Raw genomic sequence first — 25,278 nt, 5'->3', positions numbered from 1 at the left:
CCCCTCTGGTGTGTTCCCAAAGTGAGTACCAGCACTGGGTGCCCCAAGTGGCTCAGCTGCACATCCTCAGTGCTGGGTGTCCCCAGGCCCAAAGGTGTCCCCAGCACTGTCCCTTCTCCCCGCAGAGCTCATCAGAACACAATTAGAGCACCTCTCCATAATGCAGGGGATGGGGCGGAGGGGAGGGATGCAAATGAGGTTAACGGTTAATTACATATTGAAAAATTCATTATTCCTCCAGAGCAGCTGATTGCAATGCAACCCCGCATCCCCATTAGAGTTATTTGACCATTTGCAAATGAGGCACCGACCCCAGGCTCACCCCCTCCCCTCCCCATCAAACGACATTCCTGCAGCAAGTTGTGTCCACCCTCAGCTCTCCACTTTTCTCCCTGATATACTGGAACAGGTGAAACTGGAGCATCCTCTGTGTTAAAGGGATGTGTAAGAGGGACCCGGCATCCCCAAAGTTTGCCTCAGTCTGTGTTAATTGGCATCAGTTCCCTCTCCCCACGGAATCAAGGATTGCTTACTCAGAGGCCTCCATCTTCTCATCATTCCCATTGTGTTGGAAGCTCTGTTAAATAAGGAGAAGCACCACAAAGCTCAGCCCTGTGCCACCCTCTGCTGAGCAGCACCGACTCAACCACCACTGCTGGTGGCGTGCAGCGGCGGGGATTAATTGAGATCCATTTAATTAAGCATGGATGCAGGGTTTGAAATGCCACTGCAAAGGCGCCCTCTCCGAGTGGCACCGCTGTCAGCAGAGACCGAATGACCCCGATGGCAGCAAACCCTGCAGTTGGGCTATTGAACATGGGGAGACTGTGTGCGGGGCTCCCAGGGATGCCCCTGTCTGTGATGGTCGCACATGCCACGAGTGGTGCCCACCCTCAATGCTGTGTGTGCAGCCCTGGGGATGCGTGGATTGGGGCAGCCCTGCCTGTCCCTTCAGACTCAATTGTGATGATGAAAAATGAGCCAGAAGCCAAGCGAGCCGTTAGATGTCCCCTGACTTGTGCTCGCTGCATTGTAGTGACCTGTTCATAATTAACCTCCCTTTGTAAATGAAAAGAAGTATAAACTTATTAACAGCGGCAGAGGCCGATGCCAATTAAAGCGGAAGCTGGCGCGGGCTTTCTCGGCGTGCAGCAAAGAGCTGGGGGTGATGAAAGGAGCTGAAAGGCGCGGGATGCCTGCGGTGCCGATGCGATATTCAGCAGGACGCAGCGCCCGGCCATTGGGAGCGACCCCAGGGGCTGCGCCCCCAGGGGCGGCGGCGAGGAGCACCCAGCTGCCCCCCGCACAAAGGGCCCAGGCGGGCGGATGGGGAGCGGGCGGGCTGCCACGCCTCCGCCTTTGTCTCTCTTTCAAAGCCAATATCCCGGGCCCAGATGGGTTAATACATAATGCAGACAAGCAAGTAATTGGTTGCCTTTGTATGGCCGTCAGCTATCGGTCCCCGGCCCTCTGATCCCCCATTAGTGGTCATGCAAACAACCCTTCCACCCAATTAAGCACAGCTTTGATAGCTCCCTTCCCAATGATGCGCCAGCCCCAAAGCAGCGCTTCGCACATGAGCCACTACCTGTTACCCGGCTTCGGGGACGCGTGGCCCCGCTGCTCGCCGTGCCCCAGCTGCTGAGCCCGGCCTGCAGCCCCCGGCCTGAAGGGAGGCCGGGCTGATGAATGAGCTGGGCTAACTCTGTATTAAAGAGCTGGAAATGGGATGTTAATATACCCCAACTGCTCATCTCAACAACACATGGGCTCCGGCTTCCCAAAGGCAGCGGTAATGAGGCGGGCTGGGACGCCCACCACCTCCTGCACCTGCCAGGAGCACAGAGGACAGCCTGACACCGTTCCTCTAAGGCATGCTGGCATCTTCCCACTGAGCATCCCAGCGCCATCCCACAAAGCATCCCAGCATGTTCACTGCAAGCATGTACCATTCCTTAAAGCATCTGACCACCGTCCTCTAAAGCAACCCAGAGTCGTCTCCCCAAACATCCCAGTGTTACCTCCTGGAGCATCCCAGTATCATCCCTCAGCGCATCCAGCATCATTTCTGTCTCAGTGCCTTCCCCTAAAGAATCCCATTGCATTCCCCTTAAGTGTCCCGGTGTGCTCAGCTAAGGTGGCCCAGTCGCTTACAGAGCTTCCTGGCATCACACTCTGAACATCATTCCATCACTCCTAAAGCATCACTAGTTTACTCTGCAAAAACATTCTGCCATACCCTGAAGCATCCTGGCCTTGTCTCCTAAAACACTTCAGTGTCACCATCTAAAACATCCCAGTACACTCCCCATATAAACTCTACAATACGTCAGTGTTATCCCCCAAAGTATCCCTAATGCACCCCATGTTATGTCAAAACATCCCACTGCTCTTCCCCAGAGCATCACACCATTTCAACAACCTTCCAGGCATTATCCCCTAATCATCCCACTATCATCCCCCCAGCATCCCAGCACACTTCCCCTGAAGCATCCCACATCAGCCCTCATGTATGAGTGTTATCCTACAGAGCATCCCATGCCATCTCCTTAACGCTCCCTTAAAACATCTCATACTGTCCCCCTATGCTCTTCTGAAGCATCCCAGGTCATCCCCTGGTCCATCCTGTATCATCTTTCCTAAAGCATCCCATATTATTCCCTAAACCATCTCCCTGTTCTCCCTTAAAGCATCCCACCTCATCCTCTAAAGCTTTGAGGCGTTACACCCTGAACATACCATTAGCATCCCTCACGGCAAGCCAGTATTCTCCCCTTAAGCATCTCACATCAGCCCTAATGTATGTCAGTGTTGCTCCCTGAAGCACCCCATGTCACCCCTTAAAGTCTCCCCGATGTTCCCTAAAGCATCCCATATCATCTCCCCAACCTTCCAGCTGTTTTCCCCTGATCACACCGTTATCATCCCCACAGCACCTCAATGCACATTCCTAAAGCTTCCTGCCTGTTTCCTAAGGCACCCCACTGTTATCCCCTAGGACGCCCCGCTTTGCCCCTTTCAGGAGGTGCTCTGGGGACCCCCCAGCCCCCAGCCCCACTGCTGGCTGTCACCCCGCTGCCCCCCCCCCCCTCCTGGCACGCTGCCCTTTGCTGTGTCACTCTGCTCTGTATAAATATTCAACACAGCTCATTTCCAGGCGGCAGCGGGGGGCTCTCGGGGGCTATGCTAATAGCAGGGCTGGATGGGATTTACATCCCCTCACAGGCACGGGGCCTCTCATTTGCCCATACAAATGCCTTGTCGCTTGTCATTACCGGCTGGGCCACCGTGCAGCTCCGTGCCTCAGTTTCTCCATCCCAATGTCATCCGCAGGTTCTGATGTGCAGGGAAAAGGACAATTCCAGCAAACAGGGACACGGAGATGAAGTCCCCATAACTGCATTATGGGGAGAGCACCCAGGCACACGAGCCCTGAGCAAACAGCCACTAATCGCTGAATTAAAGGGCAATTAGGTGCCGTGGCGGCAGAATCAATCTACCGGCAGCCCCCCACTTGCTGTTTGCCCAACTGATTGTGGGGACAAATAGGGGGATTAGGGACCAGGGGTTCCTTTGTCTGCTTTCCCTGCTCCCAAGAGGGAGGGTTCAGGAGTGGGGTCTGTATGTGCCGCCCCTCAGAGCCCATCACTCCACTTCGGCCCAGGATAACAGGGAGGGTTCTCCATTCTGTTCCCAGGCCATGCCCCGTCCACCCTGCTCAGCTGTTAAAGGTGCACAGATTCCCTAATTCAATACTCTGGCATTGCTTTCAATTATCATTCCAGAGAACTGTTCAGATAATAGTTGGATAAACCTGTTATTCTGCAGGCCATTTATTGCTGCTTTTTCCTCACAGGAGTCCCTGGGCTGCTGAACCCCAGCAGGAGAAATGGGAAAGCTTTGTGTTATTCTTAAATTAATATTTATTTGCTTTCTCTTCTTTGCCCATGAACAAGAGGGAGCATGAATAATGCATGGCCCTGAAGATGCCCAGATAGGAACGCTGCATCTTTGGGCTCCAAGGACTTTCCTGGCTGGGGAGGCTCCCAGATGTGCCCCATAGGAGCTCAGATGTGCACAGATGTGCACTCATTGCAATGGCAGCACAGTGCCAGAAGTGTGCACCCACCATGTGTGCTGCACTCTGCCGGGTGTGTGTGGCCAGATGTGAGCTCAGATTCCATTTACACCCCTGGCTGAAAGCACACGAAGCATTGCCGTGCCTCCAGATATGCACAAATTTAAAGCATCCATCTGCATCCATACATCTACAGATGTTTGATCAGCTGCCACACCGGGACCCTCCCAGCTGCTGTCCTGCACTTCAGCTGAGCCCTCCAGCTGTTTGAGTGCACGACCAGATGTCAACATCCCAGAGACCATTTTACCCACACAAGGTTGGGCACCAGCCCAAGGACGCCTCCAGGTGAGAACTTGTGCTGCAGCACATCTGCACCCCTCCTTTGCAGATGTTCATCCAGATGTGTGCATCAGAAAGTGGCCTCTTCTGTGTGTACAGAGGGGAGCATGGGAACCTCCCGATGTGCACACAGCTGTTTCCCTGTTTTCTCCCCATCACCCATTCCCACCTCTTCTCTCCTTTGAGCTCCCCCCACCGCTGCCAGCCTCAGCTTTGAGCTTTTCCAGCCTGGTCATTAGTGGCACCATGAGGAGCCCCTTCCCACTCCTGGGGGGTGCGCTGAGGGGCCGCAGTCGGGCTCCAATTAGCATCAGCAGGAGCCAGCTTTGAACAGGCACATTGCTTCACATGTTGGCCTGGCACATTCATAAAGCAGCTAATTGCCAATTATGAATTCGAGAGATACGTGGCTACTGCAGAGCCATGGGGTGACGGGCGATGCTGGGACCCAACACATTCTGGGATGGGCTGGGGATCCCCAGCTGCCGCTTCCTCCCCTTCCTTCTTCTGAAGCCAAAACGGAGCCCAGCTGGTGGAGCTCACTCGGGACATGCCAAGATTTCATCAGCTGCCCCCCCCAACCCCCATATTCCACCCCATTTGGGACCCCCTCACCCCATCCCTTTGCCCCTCAACCCCTCAGCCCTCACCCCCAGGTTACCCCCTTATAGCAGAGTCCCACCTGATCCCTTTGCCCCCACTCTAAAGGTAACACCCTCCCGCCCGCCACGGACACCCCCTCTCTGCGCTCCCCCCGCTCCGCACCGCTCTGGCCGCGCCCCCCTCCCCGCTGGGACTGGGGGCGGTGCTGCGGGCTGGGTCGTGCCGAGCTGAGCTGGGCTGGGCTGGGTCCGGCCGCGTTGTGCCGAGCCGTGCCGGGCCGTGCCGTGCTGGGTCCGGCAGAGCCGGGCCGAGCCGGGCCGGGCCGAACAGAGCCGAGCCGTGCTGGGTCCGGCTGAGTCGCGTCGTACTGGGTCCGGCCGTGCCGTGCCGAGCCCGGCCGGACCGAGCCGGGCCACTATGCTGCGGTACCTGCTAAAGACGCTGCTGCAGATGAACCTGTTCGCGGACTCGCTGGCGGCCGAGATGTCCAACTCCTCCGAGCTGCTGCTCGGCATCAACGGCAGCGAAGCTGCGCTCGACCTCCGCAACCTCACCGCTGGCAACGGTACGCGTCGGGTCCCGGCCCGGCCCCCGCTCCCCCTCTGTCCCTCTGTCCCTCTGTCCCGCCTTCCCATTCCCCTGCTGTCCCACTGTCCCCGTGTCCCGCTGTCCCTCTGTCCCTCTGTCCCTCTGTCCCTCTGTCCCCGTGTCCCTCTCTCCCGATCCCGCCCCGTCGCAGGTCACAGCGCGCCCCGCAGCCCCCAACTGGGACGGACCAGGGACTGTCCCCTTCTTCCCACACCCACCGTGTGTCCCCATGCCGGGGTCTGTCCCTTATCTCCAAACCAGCCCCATTTTCTCAAGCCTGTCCCTTGTCCCCAAACTGGGAGTGGCTCCTCATCCCCAAACACACCGTGTGTCCCCGAACTGCCCCTTGCTCCCAACCGACAGCGACCCGTGTCCCCATATTGCTCCCGTGCACCAAACAGGAGCAGATCTCCGTCCCCAGACCGGCTCCGTATCTGCAGACCGTGTCCCCTAATTTGTGCCGTGTCCCCAAACCGAACTCCCGTCCCCCATCCCCACAGATCGCTGCCGTGTCCCCCAGCCGGGACAGTCCCGGGGCTCAGCGGGTTCTGGAGCTGCGGGGTCGTTCTCCCGAATTTACGGCACTTCTCGAGTTCTTCCCTTTTTCTTTAAGCCCGAACTTTTTGCTCCTTTTGGGTCCAGGGCGGCCGGTCCGCGCTGTGAGCCCCGCGGGACGCCCCGTCCCACCGCAGCCGGCTGGGCTCAGGAGGGGGCACCGTGCGCCCCCCCCCCCCGGTGCCAATTATCCCCGTGCCCAGCTGCGGCCCCCGCCCCGCTGCTCCCCCCGACCCCCCGGAACTCTGCAGCATCCCGTCCTCATGGCAACGCTTCTACCCCCATGGCAACGCATCCTGTCCCTATGGCAACGCATCCCACCCCCTTCCCGGCAGCGGTGCCTCCCCCCCCTCCCGGGTCCCTCGTCACGACCCCCCCGGCCCGTCAGGCCGCCACCTGCGTGTACCGGGCACTGCGAGGCAGCGCTGCCGCCCCGCGGCCCAAACCCGAACTGCAGCTGCGGCGCTGCAGCGGTCCCGCATCTCTGAGGTCCCGCACGTTTTCTTCCCTGCGCCCTCCGCCCCCCCAACCCCACCAGCATCCAGCAAAAGGACCAGGGAGGGGACACACCGGGTGCCATGGGGGGACACCAGCTCCTCCCCCTGCAGCCTCAGCCTCCTTCCCTCTCACGCCGTTCTGCCCGCACACCCCTGGGCTGTGTTAAACCCCTCCCCAGGCTCCCACCCGCGGCTGGAGGACTCTGCTCCCCGCATCGTGGAGCACCCCTCGGACCTGCTGGTGTCCCGGGGTGAGCCGGCCACGCTGAGCTGCAGGGCAGAGGGCCGCCCATCGCCCACTGTGGAGTGGTACAAGGACGGTGAGCGCGTGGAGACGGACCACGAGGATCCCCGCTCCCACCGCATGCTGCTGCCCAGCGGCTCCCTCTTCTTCCTCCGCATCGTGCACGGCCGCCGCAGCAAACCTGATGAGGGCGTCTATGTCTGCGTGGCCAGGAACTACCTGGGTGAAGCCACCAGCAGAAACGCCTCGCTGGAGGTGGCTGGTGAGCCCCAGTTGCATGGTCCCCATCTCCACATCCCCATCCCCATCCCCATCCCTATCCCCATGGTTTTGAGGTCCCACATATCTCCAGCCCTACACCCTTCTTATTCAGAAAATAATTCCTTTTGAGGGGGATCTGGGGAGTCTTCCAGACTTCCTCTGCTTCCCCCTTGTCACCTGTGATGTGGGCTGTGCAGTGCTGCGGGACGATTTCCGTCAGTCCCCCGGGGACGTGGTGGTGGCAGCGGGTGAGCCGGCCGTGCTGGAGTGTGTCCCACCCCGCGGGCACCCCGAGCCCACTGTCAGCTGGAAGAAGGACGGCGCCCGGCTCAGCGACAAGGACGAGCGCATCACGGTGAGGGCTGGGAGACCCCAGAACAACGAGGTCGGTGTTTGGGCCTCGTCTGAGTGCGGCTCCCCGGCAGATCCGCGGTGGGAAGCTGATGATGGCCACCACGCGCAAGAGCGACGCCGGCATCTACGTCTGCGTGGCCACCAACATGGTGGGGGAGAGGGACAGCGAGCCGGCAGAGCTGGTGGTCTTTGGTGCGTGGGGATGGAGCGGCAGCTTTGGGGTCTGTGCCAACATGGGGCACTCACAGCTGCTGCCCCTCAGAGCGCCCCGCGTTTGGCCGACGGCCACAGAACCAGGCGGTGCTGGAGGACCAGGCGGCTGAGTTCCCTTGTGAGGCACTGGGGGACCCCCCGCCCACCGCCCGCTGGCGCAGGGAGGACGGTGAGCTGCCGGCGGGAAGGTGAGCGGGGTGAGGGGCTGGGGGGCGGCAGGTTCCAATCGGGGGTGTCTGATGTCCCACATCACACTCACATTTCATGTACTCATCACACCCCACAACCATCACACCCCACATCCTTGCTGTGTCCTGCACACTCACTACATCATGCCTCTCCATCCTTACTGCCCCCACACCCTCCATCCTAGTTGCATCCCGTATCCCCATCACATCCCCATCATATCCCACATCCCTGTGGCACCCTCGTGGCACCTGGTGCCCTGTCGGCACCGTGGGCTCTGGGGTCTCTCCCCAGGTGGGAGCTGCTGGCTGACAACACACTGAGGATCAGTCGAGTGCGGGCGGAGGACGAGGGAACCTACACCTGCATGGCAGAGAACAGTGTGGGCAGGTCGGAGGCCTCGGGCACCCTCATTGTGCGCGGTAAGGGGGGACTCCAAGTGTCTGTGCAAGGGTTAAGGTTATGTCAGGGTTAGGGTTAGGGTGTGGAATGACTCCCCAGGGCAGTGGACACAGCTCTGAGCTGCTGGAGCTCATGGGGTGTTGACACAGGGCTTGGTTTTGGGGTGATGCTGTGTTTGGACTCGATGAGCCTCGTGGGTCTCTTCAGTTCAGGATATTCTGTGATTCCATGATTCCCTCTCTCCCTTTGTATCAGTGCCACCACAGCTCATCACCCGCCCTCGCAACCAGACCGTGTCCCCTGGCCAGAGTGTGACTTTCCAGTGTGAGACCACAGGGAATCCCCCACCAGCCGTGTTCTGGCAGAAGGAAGGCAGCCAGGTCCGTCCCCTCCCCACCTCCACCCCACAGCACCCTGCCATGCACCAAACCCTTCTGTCTCCTCTGCCCAGACACTGCTGTTCCCTGGGCAGTCCCCACCACCTGCCGGCCGCATTTCAGTAGCACCCAGCGGTGCCATGACCATCACCGATGTGCAGCCCACCGATGCCGGCTATTACCTGTGCCAAGCCATCAGCGTGGCTGGCAGCGTCCTGGCCAAAGCGCTGCTGGAGGTGCAGGCAGGTACGTGGTGCTGATGGGTGGCGATGCTCTGGGTGCCGAAGCAAAGCAGCTCACTCAACTCTACCTGCATGGCAGTGCCCGCTGAGCCCCGAGCACCAGTGATCCGCTGGGGCCCTGCCAACCTGACGCTGCTGCCAGTGGGGGCCACGGTGCAGCTGCCCTGCTGGGCTGAGGGTGAGCCCCCACCACAAGTGGGGTGGCTGAAGGATGGAAGCACTGTGCCGGGCTCTGAGCGCCGCACCATCCTGCTGGAGAATGGCACTCTGCAGATCAGCAGCCTGCAGGTGAGCTGCACCAGCATGGGGAACGGGGAGACACTGTGGAGGTGGGGAGGGGGACACTGGGATGGCTGGTGGGGCCAAAGGGTGGTGAGTGCTCAGAGTGATGGGTACACAAGGCAATGAGCATCTAAGATGATCTGTACAAGATGACAGGCACTCTGGGTGAAAGGTGCTCAGGGAGATGGGGCAGGAGCTCTTCTCCTTGCAGGTGACAGACTCAGGCCAGTATGAGTGCGTGGCCACCAGTTTGATGGGGGAGATGCGCTGGAGCGGGTCCCTGCAGGTGCAAGGTGAGTCATGGGGATGCTGTGGGACCAGAGATGCTGTGGAACTCGGGATGCAGCTCCCATGGATCTCGGTGCCTCTGCCTGCAGGTGATGGATCTCACCTCTCCCCACCATCCCCAGATCCTGGCATCCTCCCAGGGCCACCCTCCACCCCAGTGGTCACCAATGTCACCAAAAGCAGCGTCACCCTGACCTGGAAAGGGAGTGAGCAAAGCGGTGGCACTGCAGTCACGTACATTGTGGAAGCTTTCAGGTACCCCATGACCTCCAGGTTCAGGGGTGACACGGTGACGTGGTGCCACCTTGCCATGGGTCACCCCTGTGCCTGGCAGTGAGGCCATGGGCGGCCCATGGCGGACGGTGGCAGCCAACGTGGAGGGTGAGACACACACAGTGCAAGGCCTCGTCCCCGACACCGTGTACCTCTTCCTGGTGCGGGCACTCAACGCCCATGGGCTCAGTGACCCCAGTGGCATCTCAGAGCCCATCCGCACCCAAGGTGAGACGCAGCAGAGGTGCAAAGAGACGCAGCGTCCTGGCTGCACCCCCATACCCACACACCCAGATCCTGCCCCTTTTCAGAGGACACCAGCCCCACGACACAGGTGCCCCCAGAGCTGGCACGTGTGGCCGTGCACCTGCAGGAGCCCGTGGTGCTGCCGCCGGGTGCTGTGCGCCTCGCCTGGACTGTGAGCGAGGGGACACGGCGGGTGGGAGGGGATGCAGTGCTGCACCTCCATGACCCCAATATCCACCCCTCAGGTGGAGCCCCCATCGCCCTCTGTGCAGGGATACCAGGTGCTGTACCGGCGGCGTGGTGGGCGCTGGGAGGCGTGGGATGTGCGGGCACCAGGAGAGCGGGGGGCTCTGCTCACCGGGCTGCGCCGCGGCCAGGACTATGAGGTGAAGGTGCGGCCCTTCTACATGCACCTCCACGGCCCCGACAGCGCCGTGCGGGCCCTGCGGGTGCCTGAGGCAGGTGAGTGTGGGGCTGGGGCTGCAGGGTGTCCCTGCCATGGGATGCACGGTGGCCATGATGTTCCACGTCCCACAGCCCCCAGTGCTCCACCACGGGCTGTCAGTGTGGCTGGGAATGGCACCAGCGTCCGCATCTCCTGGCAGCCTCCACCACCAGCTGAACAGAATGGGGTCATCCTCGATTACCGAGTAAGTGGGGCCTGTAGGTTTCCACATCCCACCACATCCCATGTTCCCATTGCATTTCACATCCCCGTCAAATCCTCATAATCCTCATCACATCCCACATATGTCATGTCTATATCCTGTAACATCTTGCATCTCCATTGCATACCTTATCTTCACCATATTCTATATCTTTATCACGTCCCACATCTCCGTTGCATCCCACATCCCCATAGCATCCCACTTTTCCACCTTGTTCCACCTCCCGACTGCATCCCACAACTCCATTGCATCCTATGACTCCACTGCATCCCAATCTCCATCTCATTCCATATTTCCATTACATCCATTGATCTCATCCTACATCCCTATCACACCCTGTATCCCCACTGCGTTCTGCATTCCCATCGCATCCCACATCTCCATTTCATTTTGCATTTCCAGCGGACTGCACATCCCCAGCCCCCATCATCCTAACACTGCACCTCTGCCCCAGATCTGGTGCTTGGGAAACGAGAGCCGCTTCCACATCAACCAGAGTGTGGAGGGGACAGTGCTGGCCACAGTGCTGCGGGGGCTGGTGCCCGGTGTCCCCTATCGTGCTGAGGTGGCTGCAGCCACAGGGGCGGGGGTGGGTGCTCGCAGTGCACCCATCTCCATCCGCATTGGTGAGTGTCCCCATGGTGGTGCAGCACCCATGAGTGGGGGGCTGGGAACCAGGGGTGTCTGCTCGGCTCCACTGGCATCCCACCCCTTGTGCTTACAGCACCCCCAGTGGAGCAGGACGTGGGGCTGGTGGGATGGGGCAGCGTGGCAGAGCGCATGGCTGCGGTGGCGAGGCGGCCAGCTTTCATCGCTGGTGTCAGTGGTGCCGTCTGGCTCATCCTGGCTGGATTTGCTGCATGGCTCTACAGCCGCCGCCGCCGCAGGAAGGAGCTGAGCCACTTCACAGGTACGGATCACAGCCTGGGACCCCCAGACACTGCCCCCCCCCACGCTCACACAGGGATTCTTGTTGCAGCCTCCTTTGCCTTTGCGCCCACAAGTGCATCCATGGGTGCTGTAGGGCCACGTCACGGCCCCACTGCATCCTCACTGCCACCCCCAGCTCTGTCCACACTCACCTTCCCACACACCCCAGCACCGGCACACAGCAGCCCCAGGTAACACTGCACACCCCCAGACCCGCAGCTCAGCCAGGGCCCCCCATCACCACCTGTATCCCTGCAGGAATGCCCACCCATGGCTGGCGGATGCATGGCGTGCTGGTGGCCTGGATGCCACCGAAAGATACTACAATGGTGAGGGGCTGCGAGGAGCCGGCGCTGTGCTGCAGGTGGGACCAACACTAACAGGGTGGCCGTGCTCTGCAGAGGCCGGCATCTCCCGCTACATTGCCCAGACGGAGCCCTTTGGGAATGCTGAGGGGCCCATCTACAGCAGCATCGAGGCAGGAGGTGAGGAGCTGCGCACCTTTCACCGGCCCTGCTCACAGCACGGCCCCGAGACCCTGTATGGCCACCCAGCCCCCGGGCACGGTAGGATCACTGCAGTGGGGGGACACTGGCACACATCCCTGTGCCTGCGGCCCCACATCTGTTATCCCAAAGGGAAAAACCTGGGGAAAGCGGTGCAGACGCCGGTGCTGAGCTGGACTGAGCTGCTGCCCCCGCCACCTTCGGCCAGTGAGCTCAGCCAGTACACTGAGGAGGAGGAGGAGATGGAGGAGGAAGAGGAAATGAGCAAAGAAAAGGATGGCATGTGAGTGTGTGTGGCTGGGGGGGCTGCGTTATGCTGGCTCCAGTGCCCACCCTGTGATCCCCACAGCTCGGGGCTGGAGGAGCACTGTCCTTCCACTGAGGATGCCCCTCGTCACGCTGCCTCCTCACCTGCCACCCCCACCGGCTGCTGGGCCCCAGCTGCGACAGTCCCTATCCCCCACGAGGACACTCGCAGCCTGCAGCGCTTCGACAGCCCCCATTCACCCCGGTAGGAGATGTCACATCACCCCTTGTCCCATCGCCATATGGCCACACCGGCACAATGGGATCATCACAATATGTGCATGATTCTATCATGAGTCCAGAGTAGAACAGCCTACCTGGGACACGTCAGTCCAGCTGTGCCACCATGCCATGGCCCAGCTGTGCTGCTGCAGTCCCGCTGTGCCACTGCAATTCAACCCTGCAGCTGTGATCCAGCTGTGCCATTGTGATCCAGATGTGCTGCTGCACTTTGGCCATGTCACTGGAATTCAGCTGCTCTGTTGTTGGCCAAACATGCTGTTGAAATCCAGTTGTTCAGTTGCATTCCAGGTGTGCTGTTGGCATTCATCTGTGTAGCTGCACTCCAGCTGTGCCTCTGTGATCCAGCTGTGCCATTACAGTGCAGCCACACAGCTGTCATCCAGATGTGATCCTTCCATCCTTCCTCACTGTGCCATTGCTCTGCTGTGCTCTGACACAGCACAGCAGCGGGGTGTCTCCTTGTGCCCCCTTTTCCCCCCACTCCTCTCAGACAGCCCGATGTCACCCCATATTCCCTCTTCCCCAGGAGGCCCCCGCGTGGCACTGCACCCTCACCGAGCCCCCCGCTGAGCCCTCGCAGCCCAGACACATACAAGGGTCCCATGCCCAGATCCCACCGGCCCCACGGCTCAGGTGAGCTACACAGCGCCAGCACAGGGCTTGGGAGGCTCTCAGTGTCCGGAGGGTGTCTGACATGCCATCATCTCCCGCAGGGAAAACACGCTCGGAGACCCCGAAGAGCCACCCAAAGCCCAAAGGCGGCCGCTACCCTCGGGAGCAGTGGATGGGAGGTGGGTGTGTGCCCGGGGGGACTCGGGGGCTGCCCGCGGTGCTCAGCCCCCGCTCTGTCCCCCTGCAGACCTGCCGCCGCCCCCGCTGCCACCTCCGGGAGAGACCCCCTCCCCCAGCCGGGAGCCAAGTGGAGCTGAGCGCAGAGCTGCCCACCGCCCGCCCCGTCAAGGTGAGCGGGGATCCGGCCGCGGAGCCAAACCGCGGGCAGTGCCACCGATCAGCGCCGTCCCCCCCCGGCAGGAGACGCCGTCCCCTACAGCAGACCCTCCTTCCTGGCTCGGGGCTGCTCCACCGCCGGCAGCGCCTCTTCCTGCGGCTCCTCCGGCTCCCGTGGGCGCGGCTCAGGGCGCAGCCCCCGCCCGGACCCCCTGGCCCCCCGCCCGCCGCAGGAGGAGCGATGAAGCGGCGCGGGGACAGCGACACAGGGACGGTGACACAGGGATGGGTTTGCGTGGGGGGCTCGTTCATTTTTGTCTGTAAATAGGTGCGCACAGGGCCAGAGAGTGGGGGTAAGACTGAGAGGCTGAGGATGCGCTGGGTGGGGACCGGGATGGGATGGAGGAGGGATGAAGAAGGGAGGGACAAGGATGTTTGGGACAGTCACTGGAGATGGAGTGATAAGGACACAAGGCCAGCTGGAGGGGGACGTGAGCAGGAGGCTCCCCAGCTGCGCATGTAGCATTTGCTAGTGGAGAGCCCCCTCTGGGGGAAATGATGAATAAAGATGGATTGTAGCCAAGCTGGAGGGGCTCTGACCTCAACACTGCTATAACCCAGGGGTTGCCACACTCCTGTCCCTCCTGTCCCTGGAAGGAAGCCCACCCCACTGGCTGCCCACCCTGGCCCAGGGGCTGCCCATCCCCATCCCTGTCCCCAGGGTCACCTCCCCACACAGAGGGGATGATGCCAGGCAGTGCAGAGGGGCAGCAGCTCCCTCACCACCCCCATCGATGTCCTCGAGGCTGAAGCAGAGGCTGTCAACAGCCACAGCCAGCGCACGGGCAAAGCTGGCATCGAGCAGGAAGGAGCCATCAGAGGAGCTGGCCAGGCTGCAGCGGGTGCTGGGGACATTGTCCTCTGAGACAGACCCCCATCCATTCAGCAGAGACCCCCCCGGTGAGTCCCCATGACTCCACACCTTGGGACTCTCTTCTTCCTCTTCCTCCTCCTCCTCCTCCCCCTCCCCCATCTCTGAGGTAGGAGGCCCACAGATGTACCCATAGGTGTGGGGAGGGGACAGGGGCCGGGGCACAGGGACACTGTGGGGTCGTGCTGGGGACACCTCTGGCCTGGGGGTGTTGGTGGGGCAGAGGGCATCCTGCACCCTCTCCAGGTCCTCAGCCACCCGCTGCGGGGTGAGGACCCCATCACTGAGCGCTGGTGAGAGGCGGCCATGCTCTGCAGACACATCCTTGGGGACCATCAGCACGTCCCTGGGCTGTCTGGGGAGCACAGACGTGTCCCTGGGGCTCTGGGGGACCATGGAGATCTCATCAGGGTGCCTGACTGCTGGGAACACATCTCTGGGACTCCTGGTAGCTGGGAATGTGTCCCTGGGGTGCAGAGTGACCGAGGACATGTTCTCCTGGACTGTGGAGGCCAGGGATTGACTGGAGGCTGGGGACAAGTCCCGGGGGCTCCTGGTGGCCGGGGACTTTTCCTTGGGGTGCCCAATGGCTGGAGATCTGCCTCTGGGGCACCCAGTGACTGGGGACACATCTCTGCTGGGACTTATGGTCAATAACCTGTTCCTGCGGTTCTCAGTGGCAGGGGACATATCTATGGGGCTCCTGGTGACTGAAGACATGTCCCTGTGGTTCCTGGTGACCATGGACATGTCACTGGTGTTCCCAGTGACTGGAGATGTGTCCCTGGAGCACCCCATGGCTGGGAACCTGCGGGCACATAGGAAAGGTTGACTTTTGCTGCTGCAGCATCTGACCAGGGAAGGGAAAAGGACAGCCTATAGCACTCAGAGCATCACCCAGAGACACACAGACTCACCGGGTCCTCGTGGGGTGCCAGGCGTGGGGATGTCCTTCAGGTACCACCAGCATCCCAGCACCAACTGATGCCAGCGAACTGCGCCGTGGTTTTGGGGAGCTGACGGAGGGTGGCCACCACGGCTCCTCTCCTGCCTGAGTAGTGTCACCATCGTCTCCTTTCTGCTGAGGCCATCTGTGCGCTGAGTCGACATGTGCGCCCCACTCTGTGCCACACAAGGTCACGGGCATGGCCCTGAGCCCAGCCACTGGCACTGGGGAGCTGTGTGTACGGTCCAGCTCTGCGTGGAGACACAGCCCTCAGCCACCATCCTGCTGTCCCAGCGTGCTGCCCCAGCCCCGTGCCCTGTTCCCACCTCGCTTGTGGATGCGCTCCCACAGTGCCAGGCTGGAGCTGCTGGTTTTGGGGTGTTCCCTGCAGGGGTGGATGCAGCTGGGGGTCGTCACAGGGCTGAGGCTCGGCAGCTCCGAGGTCAGGGCTGTAGGGGCAGAGCTGTCACACTTGGGCACCCTTGGGTGCTGAACCCCTGAGCCCCTCCATCCCACGCACTATCTGTCCCAAATGGGGGCCCCATAGCACCCTGTGTGGGTCCCAGGCACTCTGTAAGAGGCTCAGTGGCACTGAGTGGGGATCTCACAGCATCACCTGAGAGTCTCACTATATATGGTAGGAGTCCCATAGCATCATGGGGGTGGGGAGGTTGGAGGTAGTGGATGAGGTGGCCATAGAACCTTGAAAGAGGGTCTCGGGTATCTGGGTGGGCTTCCCAAGGCAGTACATGGGCATCCAGTGGCACTGGATGGGGAGTTGAAGATACTCTGTGAGTGTCCCATAGAACCCTGTGGGGGTCCCAAGTCCCACTGGGGGTCCCTTAGACCTCTGGGTACATTCCAAGCATTGGGTGGGGGTCCCAAAGCAGTCTGTGGTATTTCCATAGCACTGTGTGAAGGGTTCCAGACCTCCAGTGGAGGTTCTAAAACATGAGGGGGTCCCATAGCCCTGGATGGGGGTCCCGACATGGGGCTCACGAGAAGGCTGGGGGTCCCTGCTGTCGCTTCCCAGGAGCCGGCTGCTGAGGCTGCTGCTGCCACTGAGGTTCTGAGGAACACAGACAGGTTTCCAGGGGCTGCTGAGCCATGGCACATCACCATTCTCCTGCCTGCAGGGCAAGGGTTACCATCAAGATCCCATCCCTCCTGTGCCAGGGAACCCCCCAGACACCCACCTCAGTCACTCACCCATGTTGTGCCATGGAGTCCTGGCTGGTGCGACGCTGGCAGATGAGGAGGAGGAGGGCGAGCAGGGCCAGCCACAGCAGTGAGCCAGTGGCTGCAATGACTGCAGGCTGCTGCAGCACCTGCACCACTCCGGTGCTCGCCGCCATCATCTCTACAAGGGCGTAGCCAATGTCACCCCTATGCCACCTCTCTATGCCCTGCTTGTACCCCACAACAGGCCCCATTTCCTACCCAGGATGCCACAGGTAGCATTGCTGGGGATCCCCAGCCCTGCACCATTGAACGCAGCTACTTGGATGCAGTATCTGGCCCCAGAGCCGTGCAGGAGTGTCTCCAAGCGACGAGTTCCTCCATCCACTGTATGGTTGGTGGGGTGTAGCCAGCCCTCGCCCAGGGACCAGACCTAATGGGTGCCAATAGGTGAAATTCCCTTGAAGAGTCCCCTTGGGATAGATTCTCTTGGATGACCACCCTTAGAAAACCCCTTTGATGGATTTTTTGGATGGGCCCCTCTTTGATGGTCCCATTGGTTAGAACTCTTTGGATAGTTGTCCCACCTTGGATGGATCCCTCTTGGATGGAACCCCACCATGAATCTATTCTTCCTTGGATGAATCTCACTTAGATGGAACTCCCTTAGATGGACACCCTTGTCCCCTCAAACCTGGTAGCCCCGAATGATGCCATTGTGGGCATCAGGGGGAGGTGGCTCCCAGCTCACGATGATGGTACCGTTCCCCGGTGCAGCCTGGCCCACGGTGACGTGCTGAGGTGCTGCACTTGGCACTGCTGGGACAGCAACACTGAGCCCCGAGGACTTCCACATGGCTCCCCCCATCTCCCACCACCCCAGCCTACCTTCCTCAGGGATCCAGAGGTGCCAGCTGTTGCTGTCCAAGCCCTGGGTCCCACCAGCGTAGGGGCGGACCTTGAACTCATACTGGTAGCCCCTCTGGAGTGCAGGGATGATGGTGTTGAACTTCCTGCCCACATCTTGCTGAGACCAGGCAGTGCTGGTGGGGAGTAGGCAGCGATACAGCACCACATAGCCCTCTGGAGCTGGCCCTGGTGTCACCATCTGGATGGGACAAGAAGGGTTATAGGGACATAAGGAGAGGATCTTATTTCTCCACTCGGTTGAGGCACACTTACCCGCCAGCGGAGCCAGACTGTGGCATTGGTGGGCAGTGCAGTGCCATTGTCCAGCTGCAGCTTCACAGCCAGCAGGTTTCTCCATGTGGCCTCCCACCAGCTTGCTGGCAGCTGCCCTGCAGGAAAGAACAAGGATAGTGGTGGCACTTGCACCACAGAAAGCCATGCATCAAGTTGTGTCCTTGCATGGTTACACTTAAATGAAGCCTTTGGATGAAGAGTGCTTGAGTGGCCTCCTTGGATGAATCCCATGGTGGATTCCCATTGATGCATCCTTCTTAGACAGACCCCTTGGATGGATACCTCTTGGTTGGATCCTACTGTAATGAATCCCCCCTGACAGACCCCTTGGATGCATCCTTCTTGAATGTATCCCCTGAGGTGTCTCAGTTAGATAGACCCATTGTTGATAGATCCTCTTGGATGGACTCCCCTTGGATAACTGCTTTGGATGGACCCTTATGATAAACCCCTTTAAGGCAAACTCAATGAAACTGAGCTCCATTGGACGGCCCCCATCAGCTGCACCCTCAGATGCCCCATGTGGTGGCTCTGGTGGTCCCCACTGACCTTCCACTCGGAGGCGGGCGGTGGCGGCAGCGCTGCCCAGCTGGCTCTGGGCTGTGCAGACGTAGGCACCGCCATCGGCTGCCGTCACTGCGTGGAGCCGCAGCGTGTGCTCCTGGTCCACCTCGTGCCTGTGGACACCAACATCCTGTCACCTTTAGTCACCTACACTGAAGAGATGCCCTCACCCCCTCACCACCTCCTACCTCCCCCAGGGCAGCTCCCCGCTCTCCTTGTGCCACTGAACCCGCGGTGCTGGGTCACCCTGTGCCCCACAGCTCAGCTCCACCGTGCTGCCGGCCACTGCCGTGACATCGCTCGGCCGCCGCACGATGACGGGCTTCTCTGCAGGGAGGAGATATCAGGGAGGTGACCCGGAGCATCCCCAGGACCCTCATGCACTGCAGCTTACCCAGGATGGTGACGTGGGCACCCCGGCTGTGCCGCTCTCCCGCTGCATTTGCTGCCACACAGACATAGACCCCCGCGTCACTCCTGCGTGCCAAGGCCACCCGCAGCTTCCCCCGGCTGAGCTGGTGTCGGCCCCCGGCCAGGCGCAGGGTGACGCCGTCCTTCCTCCAGGTGACTTTGGGCTCGGGCTGCCCAGCGGGGGGCACACAGTCCAGCTCCAGCGCCTGCCCTGCCACCACCACCAGGTCCCCAGGCTGCAGCCGGAAATTGTCCCGCAGTTCTGTGGGAGAGGGCACACTTCCCTTGATGGAGACACCTTTTAGGGTGCCCCCCACCCACCCATCCCCATCCCCATGGTGTCCTTACCAGCTGGGCGCTGGGTGCTGTGTGACTCCACGTCCCCTCCGGGGGGGTGGCAGCCCCCCAGGTGCAGCGCAGTGGCCCAGAGTCCCAGCCCCAGCGCCATGGCCCAGCCGCCCGCCATGGCCGCCCGCATCCTCCCTGGATGCAGTCCTTCCTGGTAGGGTACAATGGCCGGATGCGAGGGACGGGAAGCTCTAGGGGATGCAATCAGCCCGGCTGGGGGAGCAGCCAGTGGGCTGTAGGAAGGGTGGGTTAAGGAGAAGTGAGATCAGCGTGGGGCGGAGAGGGCTGCAAGGCACAACGCCATCAGTGGGGACTGGAGTGGATTGTCCCACAGGAGCATTGCAGACTGAAATCTGGGGAAGTTTCAGCATTTCCCAAGCCATCTTTGGGTGCTTCTCCCTTCCAGCCTGGGACTTCCCCATCAGCTGCCATGTCCACTGAATGGGTGCACTGAGTTGGTCCTTCCCATCTTCCTCACATTGCCCCCACTCCCAGCACAACACCCCAACACACTGAGCACCTCGGGGCTGGGTAACACATGGAGTTTATTGGTTAGTAGCATCCACGAGTGCTCGCACACGCCGAGCACCACGGGGTGCCCCAGCTCCTGCTCTGGCGCTCCGGCCCTTCGGCTCCGTCCTAAACCTATTGTGGGGGGATCCTGCAGCACTGCAGGTGGGAGTGCTGATAAACAGGTGATTTTCACAGAAAATCCATTGGCAGCAGAGGGCGGCTGGCAGCTGCGAGGGCACTGCTGGGACCTGGCCCACATTTGGGTACAGTGCAGCCAGAGGGCTGGGGGCCTTTCCACCAGTGTGTGTGGGTGTGCACGCGCATGGGAACCTGCACACAACTGCATGCATGGGGCTGTGGTCGTATGCACAGTGTTCTTGCATAACACGTGCCTGCTCTGTGTATGTTCTTCTCCCACACTCCACACTCGCTCCTTCCACACGCCCCATGCACGCTCTCTGAACACTCGTGCTCTCTACACACTCCATGCACATTTGGAACACGCTCTGAACTCTGGCACACTCTGCACATCGCACACTTACCTGCATGGTCCATGCACATGCCATGCACACGTTCTGCCACGCAGCCTGTTTGGCCTTAGCTGCATGCTTTGTGCACACTCTCTTGACCTGCTTTTGACTTGCTTTATTTTTGCTCTCTTGCATGCTACCTTTGCACACTGTGTGCATGCTCTCTTGCATCCTTTGTACGTGCCCTCTCTCCATACTCCAGGTTGCTTTTCCCACACAGTCCATGCACGTTCCCTTGCAGGCTCTGTGCACACTCTGCATGCTCTCTCCATATATTCCATGCACAATCTCTCTGCATGCTCTGTTCATGATATCCTTGCACACTCTGAGCACACTCAGCATTCTCCTGCATACGCTCTTGCACACTCTCTTTGCATACCACATACATGCTCTCTGCATGTTCTGTGCATGCTCCATGCTCACTTTCTCTGCAGTGTGAGCTCTCTGTGCATGCTCCATGTACATCCCATGCATGTGTGTGCTCCCCATGTGCCCCACACCCAGCCCCATGGCCACTACAGCAACACTCCAGCCCCCAGCGGGGCGGAAAGGTGCAGCTCCAGCAGAGTTCAATACCAAATTAGTGACTTTCCGCTGTGCCCCGTGTCACCCCTCCACGCCTGGGCCGGGCCATGCACGTGTTCCCCAGCAGCATCAGCTCAGGCGCTGATCTCCAGGGCGCTGCCTTCCTCCTGCTCGCGGATGGCAGGGACCCCGGCGGCCCGCAGCAGGCGCGCAGCGGAGCGGGATCGCGCAGGGGAGCCGGGGGGGGAGCGGGGCGGCCGGGCTGGGGCTGGGGAGCGATGGTAGCGCCGAGCTCCGCGTCCCGGTGAGCGCCCAGCAGGCGGCGATGAATCCTCCTGAGGTGCTGCGGTGTCCTGAGGGGGCACCAACGTGAGCGCGATGCTCTGCATTGCACTGCGGGGCATCCCAGCCCTGCCGCCACTCACCTGCTCCTTGAGGATGTAGAGGGCCAGGGGGGTCTTGCGATCATGGTCAGCGCCACGAGGGATGGTCTCAGCTGCGGGAAGGGGAGTAGGTGGGTGCCCGTGGAGCAGTGCTGCCCCTGCTGCTGGCACTGCACTCACCCTCGTGCTTGGGGTGCTCCTCATCCTGCTCTGTGTAGTCAGGGGGAGGTGGCTCCGCTTGCTGCTTCGGTCTGGAGAGTGAACAGAGGCTGTGATGATGGTGGTTATGGGTCGAGATTACAGTAACTGTGATAGTCATGGTGGTGGTCATGGTCATGTTGGTGCTGATGCTGATGGTCATTACCATGGTGGTGATAGTTATGATGGTAAGGAGAGAATGGCCCCAAATACAGCCATAGGTGACCATGGTGCTATAGTGAGAGTGGGATGGGGTGAGATGGGATAGGACAGGATGGGACAGAATTGGGTGGCATGGGATGGGACAGGGAGAGAAGGGACAGAAGAGGGCAATTTGGGATGGGATGAGATGGGATTAAATAGAATGAAATAAGACAGAATTGAACAGGATTACATGGGAGGGGAGCAAATGGGATGAGACATGACAGGATGGGATGAGATGGAAAAGGGAAGGATAGGATAGGATGGAACCAGGAAAGATAGGATGGGATGGGATAGGTTAGGAGAAGGATCCCTTTTGTCTCCTGTATTCCCCCAAGCCATACTTCTTAGAAGGTTTCCAGCAGGCACAAACAGTCACCAGAGTAACGAGGAGGAAGATGCCACCCGTGGAAAGGATGATGTAAAGGGAACTCCGGCCTAAGAGAGAGCAGTGAGGCGGAAATACCCCCAAAAGCTTAACCAGGATCATCTGCCAGCAATGGCCAGTTGTGGGGACACATCTTACGGTAGACAGTGAGCTTCACGGGGACACTGCGGCCCTGGCTGATGGGGTTCTCCACAAGGCAGCTGTAGACATCATCGTCTGCCATGAGGACACGGGTGATGGTGAGGATCTTCTGGTCAGGGGAGAGGAGGAGGCGGGAGTCGTTGTTCAGCGGCCGCCCGTCCTTCAGCCAGGTGTAGGTGGGCTTGGTGCCATTCTCGTGTGAGCAGTTGAGGGTGAAGAACTCACTGAGCTCCAACACTGTTGAGGAGGCCACCAGCACTTGTGGCTTTGAGATGGGGACTGTGGATGATGGGAATCCAGGTGACACCAATGCCCTGCAGGACATGGATGGACCCAGGGGATGGGGAAGGGACCTCAAAACTGCACTGGGGACACGATTTGGCTGCAAGCAAGCCAGAACCATCTCCCCATATGGCCAAACTCCCCACATAACTCTCTGCTGCTCAAATAGCTCCCAGAACTAAGCTGACCTGTTGGGAAAACCCAAACACCTCTGAGCACCCCCTTGTCCTTACTGTCCACAGTGAGGTTGATGGTCTTCTCTCCAGTGAAGGTGTCATCGGTGATGGAGACCTCCACCTCGTAGCTGCCCTCGTCGGCCAGCTGCAGCGGGCTGATGAGCAGCGAGCCGTTCTCCAGCACGCGGATGCGGTCTCGGTAGTCGGGCCGCAGGTTGCCGATGATCTCGGTGCCGATGGACTGGACGACGGTGACGGGTTTGTCTCTCTTCAGCTGCCACTTCACCACCGGTTTGTCGGGGCTGGCGCTGGCGTAGCGCACTGACAGCAGCGCTGCTTTGCCCGCCGTGCCGCGCACCAGCGCCGAGGGGCTGGTGATGTTCACCCCCGCCAGCAGACCTGGGGACGGGGCGAGACAGCGGGCGCCGCGTCCCGGCTCTCCGAAAAAGGGGAAATCCCTTCCCCCCCCCCCAGAGCTGCAGCGAGAATCCCCAAGAAACCCTCAACTGCAGCACCCACATTGTTTGCACACATTGCCTCAGGAAAGTGCGTTGCAAGGGTTGATGCAGCTCTCTGCAAAATGCATGCGAGGGGTTGATGCAATCATTTGCAAAGTGCATTGGAGCATTGATGCAAAGTGTGTTGATGGGGTTGATGAAACCCTCTCTAAATGCATTGTGGAGTTGATGCAACCCTTGCAAAGCGCGCTGCAGGTCTGATGCAACTCATGGTAAAGATGCATGCACAGGGATGGGATTTTTGCATCGCACCCCCAGCTGTAGAGGATGCTCTTGTCCCACCTACACTCCTCCCCCTGTGCACAACCACAGTGAAGGGGATTGAGTCCCCATGTCCCAGTTTCAAGGCAGTCCCCATCACCCCACGGGGAAATGCAAACTAGCTGAGCTCAAAGCAAACAACATGGCTTACAAAACTGTTCTTTGGAGAAAAAGAAATAAATATACAAATAAATAATGGGTTTACTCTCCAAAACCTCAACCACCACCAATCTGGGGACTTCACGAGTCCCTGTGCAGATGGCATCACTCAGAGGTGAACAAATCCCGGACTGAACAGGAGAAATCAGCTGGGGAGGGCGAGGAGGGAGGCGAGCAGAGCAAGAAAGGGTTTAAACAAGCTCGAAAGTCACGGGACCTATTGGTATGCAGCGTCCGTCCATCCGCCCTCCCCAGCAGCCATGGAGCTCAGCCTCGAAAAAACACTGTGGGGTGAAATTCTGGGGGAAAACCTGTGTGTGGGGACAGGATGCAACCCCTGCCCCATCCCTCATACGCAGCTGGGAGCCTGTTTCAATGCCTTGCTTTGTTTTTTCAGGCTTTTGTGGGGATAATGGGAGGGATTTAGGGAGCATCACACAAACCTCTCCAAAACCCAAATGGTTCCCCAAAAGGTCAATGGTTTCTCCAACCCTCCCCCTCACTCCATGTAATAAATTTGGGACTTCAAAACCACTTTGCATCCTCAGCCCGACAGCTTCTGTGCTGCTTATGGGTCCAGATTTCAGAGAAATGGTGCAAAACAGCAGCTGCCTTCCTGCAGAAGGCCCGGGGTGGGGGCTGGTCCCTCAGGGGCTTCTGAGTCACCAAAATCAGGTTTTTTGGGGGGGATTTAGGGAATCGATGATACTTTGGGGTGAGCTGGGATGGGGATAACAGGAGATGACTGGGGCAACAAAAGGGCTTTGAGGGGAAGGTGAAGAGTGAGCGAGAAAAGGGTCTGGGGAGCCAAGGAGCTGCTGCCAGAGCCTGGGAGCCCCCCCACCCCCCAACCCAGCACAACCCACTTTCCCTGGAACAATTATTTTCACATCTTTCAGCCCCATTTTATCCCTTCCCACCTCTCTGCTAAGGGAGGTAGCAGCACCCATCCATCCCATCCACCCCCACTGCACCCCAACCGCCCCCAGACAAATCCCCCATTACATTCAATCCCACCCTATTTCAGTGATAAAAAGAAAGATGGGGATAAATCAAAGCCGTGGTGCCGTTGGTGGCGGCCGGCCCTACCTGCGTGCAGAGCCAGGAGCCAGGCAGCGTGCAGCAGGCGCGGGGTGCACGCAGCTCCCCACATCTCGGGCCGGCTGCAGGGCCCTGCTCTGCGTCTTGGTCCCGCTCCGGGCACGTCCCTCCGTGCTGCTGGCCCTCAGCCCGGGCAATGTTTTTTTTCCCCTCTTTTTATTTGTCCCTCGCTCTCTCAATAGAGCCCTGTGTGTTTCGCCTCCCCAGCAGCCTGAGCTGACACTTGTTTGGGGAGAAATCACCCAGATTTGCAATTTTCCACCCCATTTCCACGTGGCCGCAGCATCCCACGGGATGTAGGAGCAGGGAGCTGCGTCCCATTTCCTCGGGGGTCCTTTTGATGCCGTTATTTCTTTTGGGGGGGTCACACTTTGCAGAGCTGCCCCCACCTCCATCCCTCGCTCCCTTTTGGCTGTTTCCAGGCTCCGTTCCAGCTCCGGCTCCAATTAGTTCCCGGCACGGCTCAATGGTGCAGCGGAGCGGGGCAGGCTGCCCGGGCTGCTCCCACGGAGCGATGCCAGACCGACACGGGATGGTCGGGACGCACCCAGGGGGGTCTGGGGGGGCAATGGGGGCACATGGGAGGATGCTCAGTGCTTTTGGGGCACACTGATGGATGTCTGCAGGATGCTCTGGGGACTCTTTAGGGACGCTATAGGGATGTTTCAGGGCGATGTGCCGGCTCCCA

At 59.9% G+C, this 25,278-nt stretch overlaps 3 protein-coding genes across 5 annotated transcripts; 1 reads left to right on the top strand and 2 right to left on the bottom strand.

The window, feature by feature from the left end:
• The first annotated feature begins 5,230 nt into the window (after positions 1-5,230).
• ROBO3 (roundabout guidance receptor 3) lies at positions 5,231-13,980 on the top strand. Of its 2 annotated transcripts, XM_015884097.2 has the most exons (26): positions 5,231-5,588; positions 6,843-7,169; positions 7,366-7,523; positions 7,594-7,714; positions 7,785-7,923; positions 8,216-8,343; positions 8,579-8,703; positions 8,775-8,946; positions 9,022-9,230; positions 9,436-9,517; positions 9,602-9,767; positions 9,847-10,013; positions 10,097-10,203; positions 10,277-10,493; positions 10,569-10,681; positions 11,154-11,325; positions 11,424-11,609; positions 11,679-11,820; positions 11,888-11,958; positions 12,031-12,195; positions 12,268-12,418; positions 12,485-12,646; positions 13,211-13,317; positions 13,398-13,475; positions 13,544-13,645; positions 13,717-13,900. In XM_015884097.2, the coding sequence occupies exons 1-26, from the start codon at positions 5,441-5,443 to the stop codon at positions 13,875-13,877; spliced, it is 3,876 nt and encodes a 1,291-aa protein (XP_015739583.1). In that variant the 5' UTR covers positions 5,231-5,440; the 3' UTR covers positions 13,878-13,900. The 2 variants fall into 2 exon arrangements, with proteins under 2 accessions (XP_015739583.1, XP_032304964.1); XM_032449073.1 differs by lacking the exon at positions 5,231-5,588 and having other exon boundaries at positions 6,928-7,169; positions 9,635-9,767; positions 13,544-13,980.
• On the bottom strand, positions 13,919-19,634 carry ROBO4 (roundabout guidance receptor 4). Of its 2 annotated transcripts, none has more exons than XM_015884098.2 (13): positions 19,215-19,634; positions 18,850-19,128; positions 18,644-18,782; positions 18,441-18,568; positions 17,871-17,986; positions 17,577-17,796; positions 17,383-17,507; positions 16,950-17,121; positions 16,719-16,869; positions 16,509-16,639; positions 15,836-15,958; positions 15,481-15,760; positions 13,919-15,371 (listed from the first exon to the last, which is right to left on the bottom strand). In XM_015884098.2, exons 1-13 carry the CDS (start codon positions 19,342-19,344, stop codon positions 14,243-14,245), a joined length of 3,123 nt encoding a protein of 1,040 aa, XP_015739584.1. In that variant the 5' UTR covers positions 19,345-19,634; the 3' UTR covers positions 13,919-14,242. The 2 variants fall into 2 exon arrangements, with proteins under 2 accessions (XP_015739584.1, XP_015739585.1); XM_015884099.2 differs by having other exon boundaries at positions 17,383-17,504.
• Positions 19,635-19,742: 108 nt separating this feature from the next.
• On the bottom strand, positions 19,743-25,174 carry HEPACAM (hepatic and glial cell adhesion molecule). Its single transcript, XM_015884104.2, has 7 exons — positions 24,579-25,174; positions 22,609-22,950; positions 22,091-22,372; positions 21,909-22,002; positions 21,346-21,416; positions 21,208-21,278; positions 19,743-21,135 (listed from the first exon to the last, which is right to left on the bottom strand). Exons 1-7 carry the CDS (start codon positions 24,640-24,642, stop codon positions 20,917-20,919), a joined length of 1,143 nt encoding a protein of 380 aa, XP_015739590.1. The 5' UTR covers positions 24,643-25,174; the 3' UTR covers positions 19,743-20,916.
• Positions 25,175-25,278: the final 104 nt, after the last annotated feature.

This window comes from Coturnix japonica, chromosome 24 (genome assembly GCF_001577835.2).
Source record: "Coturnix japonica isolate 7356 chromosome 24, Coturnix japonica 2.1, whole genome shotgun sequence".
Classification (NCBI taxonomy): domain Eukaryota; kingdom Metazoa; phylum Chordata; class Aves; order Galliformes; family Phasianidae; genus Coturnix; species Coturnix japonica.
This window is presented reverse-complemented; position numbering and strand designations above follow the sequence as displayed.

Coding starts and splice junctions, on each gene's coding strand:
- ROBO3 (XM_015884097.2), top strand. CDS start 5,441: ATGCTGCGGTACCTGCTAAAGACGCTGCTGCAGATGAACCTGTTCGCG. Junction 10,204..10,276: donor CTGTGCGCCTCGCCTGGACT/GTGAGCGAGGGG, acceptor TCCACCCCTCAG/GTGGAGCCCCCATCGCCCTC. Junction 11,326..11,423: donor ACCCATCTCCATCCGCATTG/GTGAGTGTCCCC, acceptor TTGTGCTTACAG/CACCCCCAGTGGAGCAGGAC.
- ROBO4 (XM_015884098.2), bottom strand. CDS start 19,344: ATGCGGGCGGCCATGGCGGGCGGCTGGGCCATGGCGCTGGGGCTGGGA. Junction 17,122..17,382: donor GCATCATTCGGGGCTACCAG/GTTTGAGGGGAC, acceptor GGCACCCATTAG/GTCTGGTCCCTGGGCGAGGG. Junction 16,870..16,949: donor TGCTACCTGTGGCATCCTGG/GTAGGAAATGGG, acceptor ACGCCCTTGTAG/AGATGATGGCGGCGAGCACC.
- HEPACAM (XM_015884104.2), bottom strand. CDS start 24,642: ATGTGGGGAGCTGCGTGCACCCCGCGCCTGCTGCACGCTGCCTGGCTC. Junction 21,417..21,908: donor TGCTGGAAACCTTCTAAGAA/GTATGGCTTGGG, acceptor TTCACTCTCCAG/ACCGAAGCAGCAAGCGGAGC. Junction 21,136..21,207: donor TCTACATCCTCAAGGAGCAG/GTGAGTGGCGGC, acceptor GTGCCCCCTCAG/GACACCGCAGCACCTCAGGA.